This window comes from Dufourea novaeangliae, unplaced genomic scaffold (assembly GCF_001272555.1).
Source record: "Dufourea novaeangliae isolate 0120121106 unplaced genomic scaffold, ASM127255v1 scaffold65, whole genome shotgun sequence".
Lineage (NCBI taxonomy): Eukaryota > Metazoa > Arthropoda > Insecta > Hymenoptera > Halictidae > Dufourea > Dufourea novaeangliae.
The window spans coordinates 122,647-137,903 of NW_015373961.1; the positions used below are offsets into that span (position 1 = coordinate 122,647).

Here is a 15,257-nt window from a genome sequence, read left to right on the forward strand (position 1 = left end):
ATTTATGTACTGACGATGAATGGACAGTAAATAGTAATTGGTTTCCCCATTAAGGGTTCCACAGGTTCCAAAAAAATGGAAACATTAAATTTCTTCGAGCCCAGCATTGGGTGAACAAATTAATTCGTGATTTCCACAATTATTGACTTAAAATCGCCATTAACAAAAATATAGTAAATGTATAGAAAGTGATGGGGAATATTTTCAGGACTACACTGTATTTCGATTTTTTGTAAATAATTAACAATTCTGTGGAAAGAAGGCCACGAATTAATTTGTACACCTAATACCATATATCGAATAATAACTATATTATAAATGACAATAAGAGAGTATACATTAAATAAAATGAAAAATTATAACTTCATCTGTTACATTACTTCACAAGTGGAAACGCGGCTTTACTTTCAGAAGTTGAAACGAAGTCTTCCTTCCGATTCCCCGTGTCTCACTTCACTGTAACCGATTTATTACCAGTATAAATGCATCACAAAATCATGTCCTCCACGAATCATGAAACTGATAACATAAAAAAAAAAAATTCCAAGTATTTAAAACCACTTCCTCGTCACTCGAAGAAAATATTCAGTCCAACGACTCCCACGTTGCTTCCTTCTCGTAGTTATGCAACATCGAATTTACATACGAAAATATAAGTTTATTAATCAAATTTTAAGAACGATCTGACAAATCGTTTTCCTCAAGGGAGACAACTATCGACGGACCGTCCGTGATTGCTTAATCCCGCGGACTGACGCTCGGGGACCGTTTGCTGGACTGCACAGGAACCGAGAAAGCGAACGAGCGTTTTTCAACAGGCTCGTTCGCTTTTTCTTCGCCGATCTCGTTTGTATTAGTATATGTAACGGCCTCCACGTTATCGATGCATCTAATATGATTCTTCGCCTTACGTCACGGAAGAGGAACGTGTTACATGTTTCCCCGTGAACACGCTTGTACATTATCGTGCTTCCCTCTTTAATTTGAATTATCATTGAAAAGTATAATCGTAGAAAACGAATGTTTCGATATTAATGTGACTTTCTTGGAACTTTGTAAACATTTCGAAGCCTGACTAGTGTTTCTAGCGCATTTGAACCTAAACGGTACCTATGTATATCTATCATTGCTAGTAATATTAAATAGTTTTAATAATGTTCGGAAAGTCAATTTCGCGTTTGTGTTTGCGGAAACTTTCACTGCGTAACGTCTGTCCACGTAAGTTCGAAACAACTACTAATTTTAGACGATCAGCCGATGGTGTGTTAATAAGAGAGTTCTACTCACTGTGTACATTTCCGCGTTACGTGGCATTGGTGTTCACTCTTCGAACTCTAATCACTGACTAATATGAAGAATGTGCTCGTTACTTTCCTCAGGTACCGAATATTTGTATAGAATGCCGGTGGAAAGGCATTATTTGATTTACAAAAACGAACCACGTGCGTCACTCGGCGGTCGAAATCTTGCGTTATCTTGACCATAAAAATTTCCAAACTTTTCTATATTTTATTCAATGCAGATTGTTAATAATTATAACAAATAGAAATCGAGATATATCGAAGCTTGTAAGATCTGGATATTGTTGAAAAAAAAAATTTAGATTTCGTCCTGTCGTCATAAATTACTTTAGAAAATGTAATTTTCCATAAAAATCTACTGTCCATTCATATTATATTCATCCTAAGGATTCCCTAAGTTTCAGTAAAGGAAACATCCCTAAGACTCTTGCAGTATTCATTAAGATTTAAGAATGTGAACCTCATTTATTCAAGGAGCTAGCTGTGATCAGTACCGAGACTAATTATTGATCTGAAATTCAGAGCAATAAATTCAGAAACGGCCATTTGTAATGAAGTATATACAGGCAATTGTAATGGAAAGGGGATAGTTTGCAAGAATAATATTTATTTCCGTCATTAAAGTATCGTAACTTTTAACACAAACACATATACAGGGTACTTATATCGAGACATCAAATAACAAACAACATCTGTGTACCAATAAGTAATCCACTATTGTTCTTTAATCATGGGGTGCTAGTTTTAAATTAAAAATTATCTTTTAAACTATTTACTAAGTAGAAGATACGTAAGAAGTCAGAATATCGTTCTTAATAGAAATTAAACTATATAGAACCTAGGCTTCTACAGAAATGATTCGCCAAAAAATAGTGGACTACTTATTGGTATAACCATCAGTATCATACAGTAGCATGATATTTCAAGAATCAATGACGTTCGTAGTTAGCCAAAGAGGAATGGCATCTGGCAGACAGTGTCTCGTACCAGATCATCGATATTCCCTTTCAATATGCGGAAATTCACCTCGCTAATGTTCAGAGTTCCGGTCGCCCCCTTTTGAAACCGATTCGTCATTACCCACATCGTGTTGCCCTTGATTTTCATGCCGCTGGTGAATTGCAGTGTCGTAGAATTCTGGGCGACAATCCCCTGTGATCAGAGAAATCGGATGGTTGTTTAATTTTCAAAATTACAATTCTCCATTTTATTCCATAAAACATGGGCGACTAGTCTCTTATTGTTATTCAATACCTAGTCTTTATCTAGGGAACAAAGTCTAGATAGAAAAGCGAGTTATTGAAGTACTGACCATATAGTTCTTGGTTAACGGCATCCTTTCGTTCCAGCATCCGATCGCCGTGTTACCGACAAGTCCGTAAAAAAGAATTCCCGTAGCTGACATAGCCTTAGCGCTTGACTGAGTAGGCAAAATATCGTGAGCTCTGGAATCGAAGACAACTTTTCAATATCCCAAGAAATTGTCAGAATTTCAGAGAATATGAAATGTAATGTTTGTGTTCACTTTATCAGACTGTACAAAAATTTTCCAAAGTGTCATCCAATTTTCAAGGTCACTAAGCAGTCAGTTCAACCCTTTCGATGCTATGGGGGACTATCTGAAGCATTTCTACCTATTCAATATTAAATTTGATTGGAAATAAGTTTCCACTGAACGTTTGTCTTCTTATTTAAAGATTACAGGCTCCTCTCGATTATTGTCTGGCTTGTCCTACACGATTATTGTCTAGGAATTATTCCCACCACTGGGAATGGGGGGGTTGGAAAATCTGAATTTACGAAGGTCTGAAACATTTCTACCTATACGATTATTGTCCCGACGCTGACCCGAGTTCGGGACGATAATCGATAGGAGTCTGTATATCTAATTGAATCTCTAAACGCACGAAAACACCGACAACATTTTTATTGCTCCTCGGTACGTGTAAAAAAGATGTGTCGTATCAAAAAGGTTAACAAGCGCAGGGAAGATAATTAACACCATACTTACACTTGGAAGGGTACGTTGTTGTTGTTGTAGTTGCTGAGCGCATAGGTCCTGGTGTAGCCCATGTTGTAAGACGACATGGGACTGAAGTAAAGTTTATTTGTCCTATCGGACACATCCATGCCGACAACACCATCTTCCAGCTGGAAGCTTTGACCCTCGATAGTGTAGTTGACCGCTTTCGGGTCGAAGACGAGCTCTGCCGATGTCACTCGACGGAACGTCTTACCGTTGTACACCACTATGGCGTAACCCATTACATCCGCTATGTACACCTAAAATCATACAACCTTGTACGAATAATCTACTAAAGTCAAACTAATATCAAACTAAATGATAGCTTCAAACCGCGTACGTTCACTATTTCGCAGCGTAACCCGAAATTTTTCACAATCGGAGTGACCAATAATCCCATGCCTGACGTGGAATTGGTTGCCACGTCCTTTGGTATTTCTATCGTTTTCACTAACCGGTCGTTCGACAGATCGAAGACCAGAAGCTTGGGAGGACAGACCACCTCCTCGCCGATTATTCCGGTGTCCAGCACCCACAATTTATTACACCTGTCAATCTGTAGACAAAAAATAAAAATTCTTGTAGCTGTGAAACGAGAGAATGTGGTTCGTAAAGAATCGATTTGGTGTTCGTAATTCTGACCGTTTATCGAACCTCGAGTTGTTATGCAAGATTATATAGGATATTTCCTAATACAGACTCATCTCGATTATCGTCAGGCTTGTTCTACACGATTATTGTCCGGGCGTTATCTCCACCTTTTGGGGGGGGGGGGGTGAAATATTGTTGTTCCAACTTCAATTGGGAAACTTTTGGGACAATCGAAGTATGGGAGGTACGATTCCAAGTCGGACCAATCAAAATGAAACCAGGCTAGATCGATGGATTTCAAAGTGTCTACTTACTGCGACTCTGTAAGTACTGATGATTCCGTTACAAGTATCCGTTTTAGCATAGTCCCAATTGGGATATGGGGCTAGCAGTGGACCACCTTCGCCCATTTTCGAGGTGACAATCGACAATGACGCTGGCACGCCTTTGTCTCTTATTGTGGTAACAAATATTTTATCTAGAAACAAGATTTTACGTTGCATAAAAATACACGGATCTGAACCAAATTGTCGCCTAATATTTATAGAGTTCCATTGTTTCGCATCTTACCTCCCAATCGCATTATTTCTACGTCGATGGGAATAATGTTCTTTGACACATAATTGCCAGTTTCGATGGCTTGTTGTTTCAGCGATGAGTTCGGCCAAAGGAAATCTATATAATTCCACTCCTTTATTACCGTTAGAGGTGCAGCTAGCACTGTGTTTTCCAAGGAAATCACGCCGAAGCAGAACGCTAACAGCCACGAAATGCACATGTCTCTGAAATTTTTACACTACACTCTATAAAATGTAATGGTCGCAAAAACAAAATGAAATTGACAAATAATTTAATATACGAATAGAAATATGTACCTACGTTATGTAGTGGAGATTTTTCTAAATTTCTCTACCTCTTGTCCACACGTGCCCCTTTCGTCTTCGAAGAAGCAATCAGTAGCAACAGTGAATCTTGGCGAACAACGAATGCAGCACGAAGGAAGAACAACAGGTGTCTGGATAAATGTGGCCAGGTAACATCGTAGTAAATATATATTAGTGACCTCCAGGTGTGCAGACAGATAAGGCGAGACGATAAGACGATATTACAGGGAAAACAGTAAACGTTTTCATATTTAATTTCGCGACTTTCCGCCGTTTATGAAAACTTTTGAATGCGTTTAGCTTACTTAAAAGGAACAATCATCGAGCATTGATAACAGTGTTTGACGAGGTGGATGAATTGTTTGTCACACCGGCTCGGTTACATTTGCTTGGTCTGACATAAATTTTCAGTAATTAAAAGTGGAACAAGGTTTCGTGGTGGTTGTCTTGATATCTACAGACTCCTCTTGTTTATCGTCCCGAACTCTGGTCCGCACCGGGACAATAATCGTATAGATAGAAATACTTCAAACCATCGTAAATTCGTTTTTTGCCCGAAGCCCGAGCCTCGACAACAAAGTATGCGCTTGACAGGTTCCACCCCCTCTCCCCAGTGGTGTGGATGATGCCAGGACAATAATCGTGTAGAACAAGGCAGACAATAATCGAGAGGAGTCTGTAGTCGGCATACGTTCGTGCAAATATAGAATCTTTTAAATTAATTTCTCAAAACTGAACACAGAAAATAAATTGTTTACCCTATTAAGGAATCTGCTAGGTTCGAAACACAGAAAAAAAAAAACGATTAAACATTGTGAACCTATTTACTGTACTCAATTTCATAAGACTGAATGTTCCATAAATGTGTAAAATCCGTACTCTTCTATAAATGCATAAGTTCGAGGTGGATGAATAAGTCTGGTGTAAATTTTCAGCATTTTCAGTTGAACAAGGGTTCATAGCTGCCATTTGAATATGTAAAGTGCGGATGTTCGGGGAAATATTGAATCTTATGGATTATTTGCTCGATAGTGGAACAGCGAAATGAATTTATTTACTCTGTTGGGGGTCCTGCTACGATCGAAATACAAAAAGAAATCTGTCTCGCTTTTAGTCGACTACATATTCTATAAATGCATAATACAAAAATTGAATTTTGGAGAATAAAAGTTGCGCGGCAAAGAGGGCATGACCGTACGGCGGTAAAAATTTCTTCTGAAATATTTACTATCTTAAGTGATAAGTAGAATATGATAATGGAATTTTATCGCGTTTAGACAATTTATAACTTTTTGTAACGAATACTAAAAGCAATTTGTGTGCAACTGAAAGCGTATAGTTACTTACAAAGTATTATCGCAGAAGATACATCTAACAAGGAAAGTCAATTTTTCAATGGTTTTACCCTTTTGTTTCCTCAAACGTTCCATTAGCACATTGCTATGAAAGATGTTCTTTATCAGAAATAACGGTCGTTGGCTCCAGGTAGAAAATGATAGAAAATGTAAAATTATATTTTTTTATTATCTTTATAGTATTATTCGATTTTTCTTACAGTCCTATTCAATCAATCATTTACAAAATAACATATCACTTCATGCCTGTACTGTACTTTCACTGTTAATCTATGAAAGTTCCAAAGATATAAACGTCGATTAACCATTGATTTCCCATCGATATAATGCATAAACATCCTAAATTAAAATATACCGTATGAATAACGATAAATGATAAGGACAATTTTCTAATTTTATTAAACAAATTAATCTCATTACAACTATACACCTTGCTTGCAACATTTTTGTGACAACTCCAAATCCTTCTCTTCTTAAAAACTTCACTTAATATTAAACTCTGGTCGCCAATAATCTACTTAAAACTTTATATTCATGAGACACACACACACTTTCCATGTATCCATTAGGAACTACTCAAAACCGATCTAACTCAACAGTGAATATAGTCAACATAACAATTATACATCAAAAACAATTTTTCGAAGTCCACACAGCCACCATAACACAGTCCCTCGACTCGCTATACAATTACACACACAACAATAAATACGAATAATCATGTAAGTCATACAACACTCCATTTTTTAAATCCTGTATAATCTTCTCCATCGAAAAGACCCTCGTAAATTCAATAACGTCGTTTAAAGCACCACGAGCAGAAGGAATAGAAACCTTAGATGACAAAATTCATAGAATTTTTCCTCTACTCGTCCACGATCAACTGTGATCCACCAAAAGAGTGTATCCGTGATCCACGGTTTGAAAATAGGGAAAATGATAATTCCTGAAATACTTTCGCGGATAGAAGGTTGTATAATGATCGTTCACCAAGAACGGTTTGCTCGTGAACACGGAGTACCGCCAAAATGGCGACGAGCTCTCGTGGTAATAGCTGGAAAACTGCTCGCGGTGCCACGATTTTCATCCGATTTGACGAACACCACCGTTCGTGACCGACAACGATGTTACGTCGCAATTGGTACCGCGGACCAATTCGTGCACGTAGCCGGCCTGGATCCGGAAGTTCGTTTCGTTCGAATTCAGGGAGCCGGTCATGTATTTCTGAAACGACATGGACAGAATCCAAAGCTCTTGCACACCCTCCTTTGACGTTATGATCTGTAATAACATTAATAACAATAAGATCTTTATCACAGAGGCAGAAATAATCCAGAATTAAACTGTGTACATATCACAAGCCGTGGCAGATCCAGGAACGTTCCTTTGGGGGGGAGTTGGGGTGTAAAAGTATATAAACATATTTTTGAGCATTCTTTTACAAAATTCAAAAATTGCTTGTAATTTATATTTTAATGTCTCTATATGATACTATAGCCTAAATAATTCATATTAATTGTCTACTCGTTATAAAGAATCAAAGTAATACCCAACAAGTTTCTTAGAATGTGACATAATATTTTTATGTTTTATTACTGTCGATAGGATCCGCCACTGGTCACAAGTGGTGCAATGACTACTACTAGCCTTGAATATATCATTAAGCTGGACTGTATAATATATTATTGAGTATTATAAATAATGTATTAGTAAAGTAAAAGTGAAGAAATTCCGTCGCAAGCATCCTCACGATTTCAGTAATTATATACATAACAAGAAATATGAGGTCCGCTATTTTGACGGGTTCGGTAGCCTTGGTGTGGAACCTAACCTAACTCACGCTTGTCAGAAACTCTACAATGTGATTATAATAAATTTGAATAGATGTGTTCGTGCCTTTAATCCAGAAGGGAATTGCAAAGTGTCCGGATTGGTGATGAGAATCTCGTTATTGGGATCTCCGTATTGGGGATAGTGTTTGCTGTTCCAGCATCCGATCGCCAGATCGGACAACAGACCGAAGAAGAGGACCCCATTACGATCCATCGCCTCCGCCGCGGACTGCGAAGACCTCTGCTGCTCGAACGGAACGAACGATCTGGCTGCAGCTTCTGCATTCTCGTGGAACAGCGTGTAATTCCTAACCAAGAACAAAATAATTTTACAATAACAAACAAGACTGATATATTCTAGAAAAGACGTGAATATTTGAGTAGGTTGCTGAAGTTTAGTAGAGTTCTGTCGAATCTTCGATTAATATTTTATTATAAACTTTAACGTTATGATTAGACTGGGGATGTTTATGCATTTACAGCATTTCTTAACTTACGAAATACACTAAAATAAACTTTTTAATGCAGTCAGGCCTGGATTAAGATTTCTTGTGGCCCAGGCCATTAAACCTTCGAGTGCAATTGAATAGGACCTGGCTACCGCGTCTGTTCATTGCATTCCCTTTCTACTTACTACCATGATGGATACACGGGTTTCATATTAATTTTTAAAGTCGATTATTTCGAAAACAAAGCCTTATACGAAAAAATTTTATTCTGCATTTTCGACTTATTTTTTTTTTTTATGTCGAATCGCCTTTCCGTTTGTACCACCAGTTACCACCCTGTATAATTCAGCATTTTGAACCATCTATTTAACATTTTCTTATTTATGTTCATTTTTAGCTTCACAACCAAAAGATGCGTCACACATCCAACCACCAAAGAACGTCAAAGTGTTGATGTAGGGTACAAGATCATTTGCGTTGAAAAAAAACTTAAGTAGTCAATGAGATGTCACTAACTCACCTGATTACAGATGTAAGTACCCGTGATTCGACTCTGCTGGCCAACGAATGGAAATAGAGCATCCTGTCCCCATTTTGAACGGGGCCCAAAGCGAGTCCCAAAATCCCATCCATCAGATCGAACGTGTCGCCCTTGATGTAGAAGGTTCCATATGGCGGGTAGGGATAAAATAGGTTATTATAGATCTTCCAAGATCTCGAATGACGATAATCGAAGACGAGCAACGCGAATCCTGTCACGTCAGCGATGTACGCGTAGGTGTCCTTGCATCCGCGATCGGCGTCACGAACGTCGACGACCACCGTGACGAACAGAGAGTTCTCTTTGAACTGATCTTTCGGAAATTTGTACCTGGTGATTAGCTTGCTCGTGTGGAGATTGAACACGTGCAATTGCGGCTGACAGATCAATTGCTCCCCTTGTTTGCCCGTGTCGAGCACCCATAGACGGCCACATTGGTCTATCTGGGTAACAAAAATGTCGAATGGTTGGTTTATGTTGATATTTTCGAGGTTAGAGTACGATGGAATCTCGTTTATGCAAAGTGGAGAAGCAACATAATGTTTGGATAATCGGATGATCATATTTTCATACGAGTTTAAGTTGTTTTCTTTTTTTGGTTTGTTATTGTGATGCCTCGATGTTTCGATTGTTATAAGAAATTTAGACCTATATTTGTTGTTCGTTTCATATCATAACGCGTATTTTATAATATACATAGATTGAACGGCGTTCTACAATATTTGGGATACATATTTAAATGTTTCCTTGAGAAATATTTTTCTCGAATATTAAGATCCTTCTATGAAGTAAAAATTTGTTCGAAAATTTTATGGTTATTTACAAACATCCCGTATATTTCTTCTGAACTATCTTTCGTTTATGTACATGGGTGACAAAATTATCTATAAATTGTAGATAGTTTTATTAATAAAAAAGTGATAAAATCGACACAAGAAGAATGTAGAATATAGTTGAATAATTGTAAGTTTATGATAATTAATGGATTTGGAGAAAAACCTAATCCGTAGGAAAACGAATTAAACATCATTGCTTATGTGCGTGTAACTAGGACTATAACTCAACGATTTCCAGGTGATAACCTGTCGTTTCCTATACTTTCATTCAAACCTGTACACCCAGATACGCCTGGGGATTCCCGCAATAACGGTCAACTGAACCTTACCAATCAGGAATTACCCGTACGTGTTCGAAACGCAAATGTGTGCACCAAGAATTCTTTCTCCGTGCTTTCTTAATACCGTTCGAAAGTCATACGGTATTTTGTTGCGAAATTAATCATCATTCGCAGAAAAACACTCCATTATCGAGACGTTGTTTTCCCAAGGACCGACCGTATTGACAGCTGAAAACTCAGAGTCCATAATGTGCCAGATACTGTGTACAGTTAAAACAACGAATGAGTCAGGCCGACAGTTTGTACAAATAGTAATGCTTAGGTAATTCTAAAGCTGACAGAGATAAATGGAAAACTTACGTACATGAACTTATGGATATTCATTGAAGTTGTCTAGTATTCATAATTTATGAGAATTCACAAAGTTCATAACAGTTTCGAGGAATTCATAATCAATCATAGCAATTCGTTGGAATTCTTAGGAATCTATAGGAATTCTTACAAATTCGTAGAATTTCTTAGGAATTCTTGGAAATCCATAGGAATTCTTAGAAATCTGTAGGCACTCTTACAAATTCGTAGGATTTCTTAAGAATTCTTGAAAATTCATAAAAAATGGTGGGAATTTATGGGAATTGAAACCAAAGTTGTTAAACAAATTACTGTTAAGATTCTTCCCACGTTTTCAAAAGTTTCAAATAGGCATCATCTACACCAATACAAATGCGAAAAGGACTAAAAAGTTCAACGCTACCTGCATCCTGAAGACGCTACTGATCGAATCGCAGCTCCCTAGGGTGTTATAGCTCCAATTCGGATACGGCTCGATTATTGGGTCTCCATTCGGCGACACCTGATCCGTGACATAACCCAAGGTCACGGGAACACCGTTCTGAATTCTCGGGATGGCGACGAACACCCGCGAGTGTTTACCTTGAAAATGAAACCGGATCGTATTACATTAATCCAGTTCGTCGGACGAGGAAGAATTGTAGCGAGTTCAATCTTTCCGCGGCCGATGAACCTTCGGTGTCAACGAACCAGATTTGTACTCCAGGAAGTAATGAAAACCCTAAATTGTTCACTACCATAAATGGCATGGATAAGAAAAATATTAAATTCCTAAACAGTGACATTTGCAATCTTATAAATATGAGCCATTTATTTTGAATTTTTGTTTTGTTATTTCAGGATATTTAAAGTTTTACATTTCATTTTATTACATAAATCTGTTTTATAGTCGAACTTCTACTGACTAATTCGTAAAGATATTACAATCCCCCGATGTCAATAATATAAAAAGGATATTTATCTGTAGATGAAACGAACTTAAACTTTTCTTCTCAAAGTTAGAATACTATCACTTACAAAAAAAAAAAGTGAGTCATGTAATTAATATTATAGTGACGATCCAAATAAATTGTGTCAGACATTTTTCCCTCCATTACGTTGGAATTCCAGTAATAGACCATCGATCTACACCAGTGAATTATGTTCCTTTTCTACAATTTCAGTGAGTCATTTCGAACTTACCCCCGTTGTAGACGTCGACATCGATCGGAAGCGGTGCCCCAGGAATATAATTGCCACTCTGAATGGCGATTTGTCTGGCAGACTCGCTGGGAAAAGCGAATTCCAGGGCTTTCCACGAGTAGATACTCTTCAGCTTCTCGAAGGTCGGCGAACCGGAAACGGCAGCGACCACCAAGATCGTCCACCAAAGACACCTCATCTCTGAACGCAAACAAAGTAATTACCATTCACGAAGACGTGATTTATAGTTATTTATCGACGTGATCTATTCGATGACATTACAACGAGATTTCTCTATAATTTTCGCGTTTACGGCTGTAAGCGTTACAAGGTGTTTTACATCGAACGCTTCCTTCATCGTAGAAGTTATTTCACGATCGAGGGAACGAGCCTTGAATTTTAATCTTAACGTTACTGCCAGAACATTCGTGCTCGCGTTTTATGGAACACTGAGAGGTCTGTGAAATCATTTTTGCAAGGTATTCGTTTAAAATGTTGAAGAACGAATCGATTTGGAACTAGGTATTATTCACTTGGACTTCCTCTGCAAACAAGTCGTTTGGATCAAAATGGCGGAAAATTTGAAATCTCGAAACGTTACAATCTATTATGTTGTTTATTTCGGTATATAAATATCTAGTTGGTGTTTTATGTAAATTAAGATTCATATTCTATTTATACATGTGTGATATTTAATTCGAGGAAGAATCAATTTTGTAATTTATATGCATCTTAAAAAACTAGATTTTTCGTCAGTTAATTGGTGTTATTAACGAGGAACCAGTTTCGAGCAAAATGGCGGCATTTTTAAATTCCAATTCCTCCAAGAATCACAATTTTATTCACGATATTCTCTACGTCAAAAGAATCTAATATTATCAACAAATATTAGAACAAGGACGTAGGGGTGTGAAATATTGTTCAAAAATTCCAAATACTTACCAAATAATAAATACTTGTGAATGACATTCGAGATAATCAGTACCATTGCATAATGTTTCCGGTGCACGTGTAATCATTATCTGAATTTTATCACAACTGCGTGCGTTTACATGGAAATTTGATAAAAATACAGATACGGACTAACGAGTAGGTCAGTTTTGATTTGAAGAGGAAAAACTTCAACATTATCGTCAAACAGGTATTAAAATAATCATATTCCATTGTCAGATAACGAATAGCTTGAAGGTGTACTACAAATACAGACGCAACATAGTTTACACTACAACTAATATATCTATTTTAACAACAAACTTTTGAAAATATTTAAATTTCTTGATTTTTCGTATTACAATGAAAGTTTAGAAAAATCTGAGAAATTGCATTGTTGTAATATTTTAATCATCATTATAACAATGAACCAATCAATCATTGTGACTACTTTAGTAGTTCCCAGTGTTGAACGATTAAAATCAATAAAAACATTCACAGTTCAATGTACTTTGCAACAGCCTATTAAAATTCGATTCGCGATGTAAAACTTTCTAACCGATTGTTACATGTGTGTCGACAAAAATAAGGTGCGACCCGCAAGAACAAGCGACAGCCATGACGGGAATTTCGAAACTAACCTCACACGAGAAAAATCTGCCGGTCTTCCGGGTGCCCCGTTCACTTCCGGTATGAAGTACGAAATTTCCAATTCGAATCAGATAATTAACTTTCTGTCGCGATCGATCGTCGAAAATGAAAAGTTTTTGAGATAGTTTAATGGCTTCGGTCCTTCTTGCTAGTTTGTCTCCTCGAGCCTTTGATCCTTTCGGTGTCACCTGCTCTTTCTTCCGAGCGTAACTTTCACCGTCGTGGGAGCCACGCGAACGGAACAAACGGTGTTACCGATTACCGATCTAGTCACGATCGATACAGTTTTCAACAATTTTCGAAATGACCTCGAAAGGTTGCTGATGCGAGATAGAGACAGTTCCGTTCAGATAACCTTTGTGTGATAAGAAACGACTTATTAACACACATTTGTTACATTTTTCTATTTGGTGCTTTTTTTACTAGGCTGTTAACATTGATTTGTTTATGGCGCCTCTTATTTAATCCAGACTTTGATAAGCGCATGTTTGTGTAGAATCAAACTTTATTTGTTTATTGCTTAAACATGTATTCCTTTTCTTAAGTATTATACCAGTTAAGAATCGGGTAAGGACTGTTTTAAATTCTTAATAACATTCAGAGGGTATTGTGTGTCCAACATTTGTTTGTATTTTAGAAATGCATACAATCCACAGTCTTGGTAGAAAAATGGAAATTTAAGGAAGTATGACAAGAATAAATCTGAACTGCTGAAGTGTAATTGTATCCAATTAACTTAATTTCTACAGCACAAACTATGATGAATAATCGAACATTGATTCAATACTGAGATTGATCCTAATAGTGCGCGAGGGTTAAAGAAAATCTTTATCGACGTCAAATTCAAGAAATACAAAATACGAATATTTATGAAGCAATGAGAAGGAACAATTACCAGATAGTACCCTCACATACAAACTCAGTTTCCGCTAGAGGAAAAAGCGGCGAAGGGGAAGGGCCTCCTACCACTTGGTGTCGGGAATTATCGATAATTTCTGCCAAATTAAAATTCGATTTCACATTTATTTCAGTACTTGAAATGAATTTACCAAGTGTTAGAAGGCCCTTCGTCTACGCCACTTGTCCCCTAGCGGAAGTCGAGTTTCCTCGTGAGGGTACGTGAAAACTTCATCCACATTGAATTCTCGTAATATAAAAAAAGAAAGCATAAGAATCTATCCTAACGAAGATAACGTGAGAATAGATAAATTACCAGATATTTGCAAATGCAAACAAAACAACTCCACCAAATCAATCGCCCGTAGCGCGAAAACTTTTCAAGCCCAAGAAACGTTCAGTAAAAGTTCGACGCGAAAAAATGTCACTAGAAACACCGGTCACGTGATCGGCGTAGGATGATCAGGCGGCCGCGGAACGCTGCGCTCGTTGTCGCGTTCGTGGATCGACTGAGGAGACATCGATGGTCGTGGAGCAACGATCCTCTGCGTCAAACAAGCATCTCCCCGTGGGAGACTGGCGCCAGATGGACAAAACCAGTCCCATCGAGTGGTCCCTAAGTCACGGTCATCGAACAAGTTTCCCGAGTTCGCGATACTTCATCGTACATACCGACGATTCACGACACGCTTTTGTTCCTTCATTTCCTTCCACGACGGATGCTGGGTAATCGTACACCTGTTTAGGAAATCGCGTTAAAGTTCGAGGAAAATCCATGGAAACAGGCTCAAACCCTGCGTGACGGGTTTCATAAGTGCTACCATATACGCACCATGAACGATCGGGGAAATTACTCGACGCTGACTAGGAATTTTCCTCGATTTTGTGTAAATTCCATTGTTTACTGTGCACGGTGCCCGGAAGAAGTGAGGTTATGTGATTGTGTGTGTTTGAGTTATGGGTGAGATGCAATCGATTTTGACGGTAACCTGTGGGGAAGGAGAGGACGATTTCTTTTTTGTCTGATGATATCACTGGATGTGTGTGCTAATTCAAACATTTATGAGGTTTGTATGGAATTGTTAGACTTCTCGGTTCAGTGTATATTTTGGATTTGAATGTTGGAATTCGTGTAAACATTCGCTGTGTTGTG

At 37.7% G+C, this 15,257-nt stretch overlaps 2 protein-coding genes across 2 annotated transcripts in view; one reads left to right on the plus strand and one right to left on the minus strand.

The window, feature by feature from the left end:
- LOC107186624 (major royal jelly protein 1) overlaps window positions 1-15,257 on the plus strand; it is a 37,985-nt gene that overhangs the window by 1,677 nt on the left and 21,051 nt on the right. The window lies entirely within an intron of this gene.
- Window positions 1,889-11,825, minus strand: LOC107186448. Its single transcript, XM_015574309.1, has 11 exons — window positions 11,627-11,825; window positions 10,848-11,026; window positions 8,956-9,419; window positions 8,051-8,294; window positions 7,256-7,435; window positions 4,486-4,711; window positions 4,230-4,393; window positions 3,665-3,880; window positions 3,313-3,584; window positions 2,614-2,746; window positions 1,889-2,453 (listed from the first exon to the last, which is right to left on the minus strand). The coding sequence occupies exons 1-11, from the start codon at window positions 11,823-11,825 to the stop codon at window positions 2,247-2,249; spliced, it is 2,484 nt and encodes an 827-aa protein (XP_015429795.1). The 3' UTR covers window positions 1,889-2,246.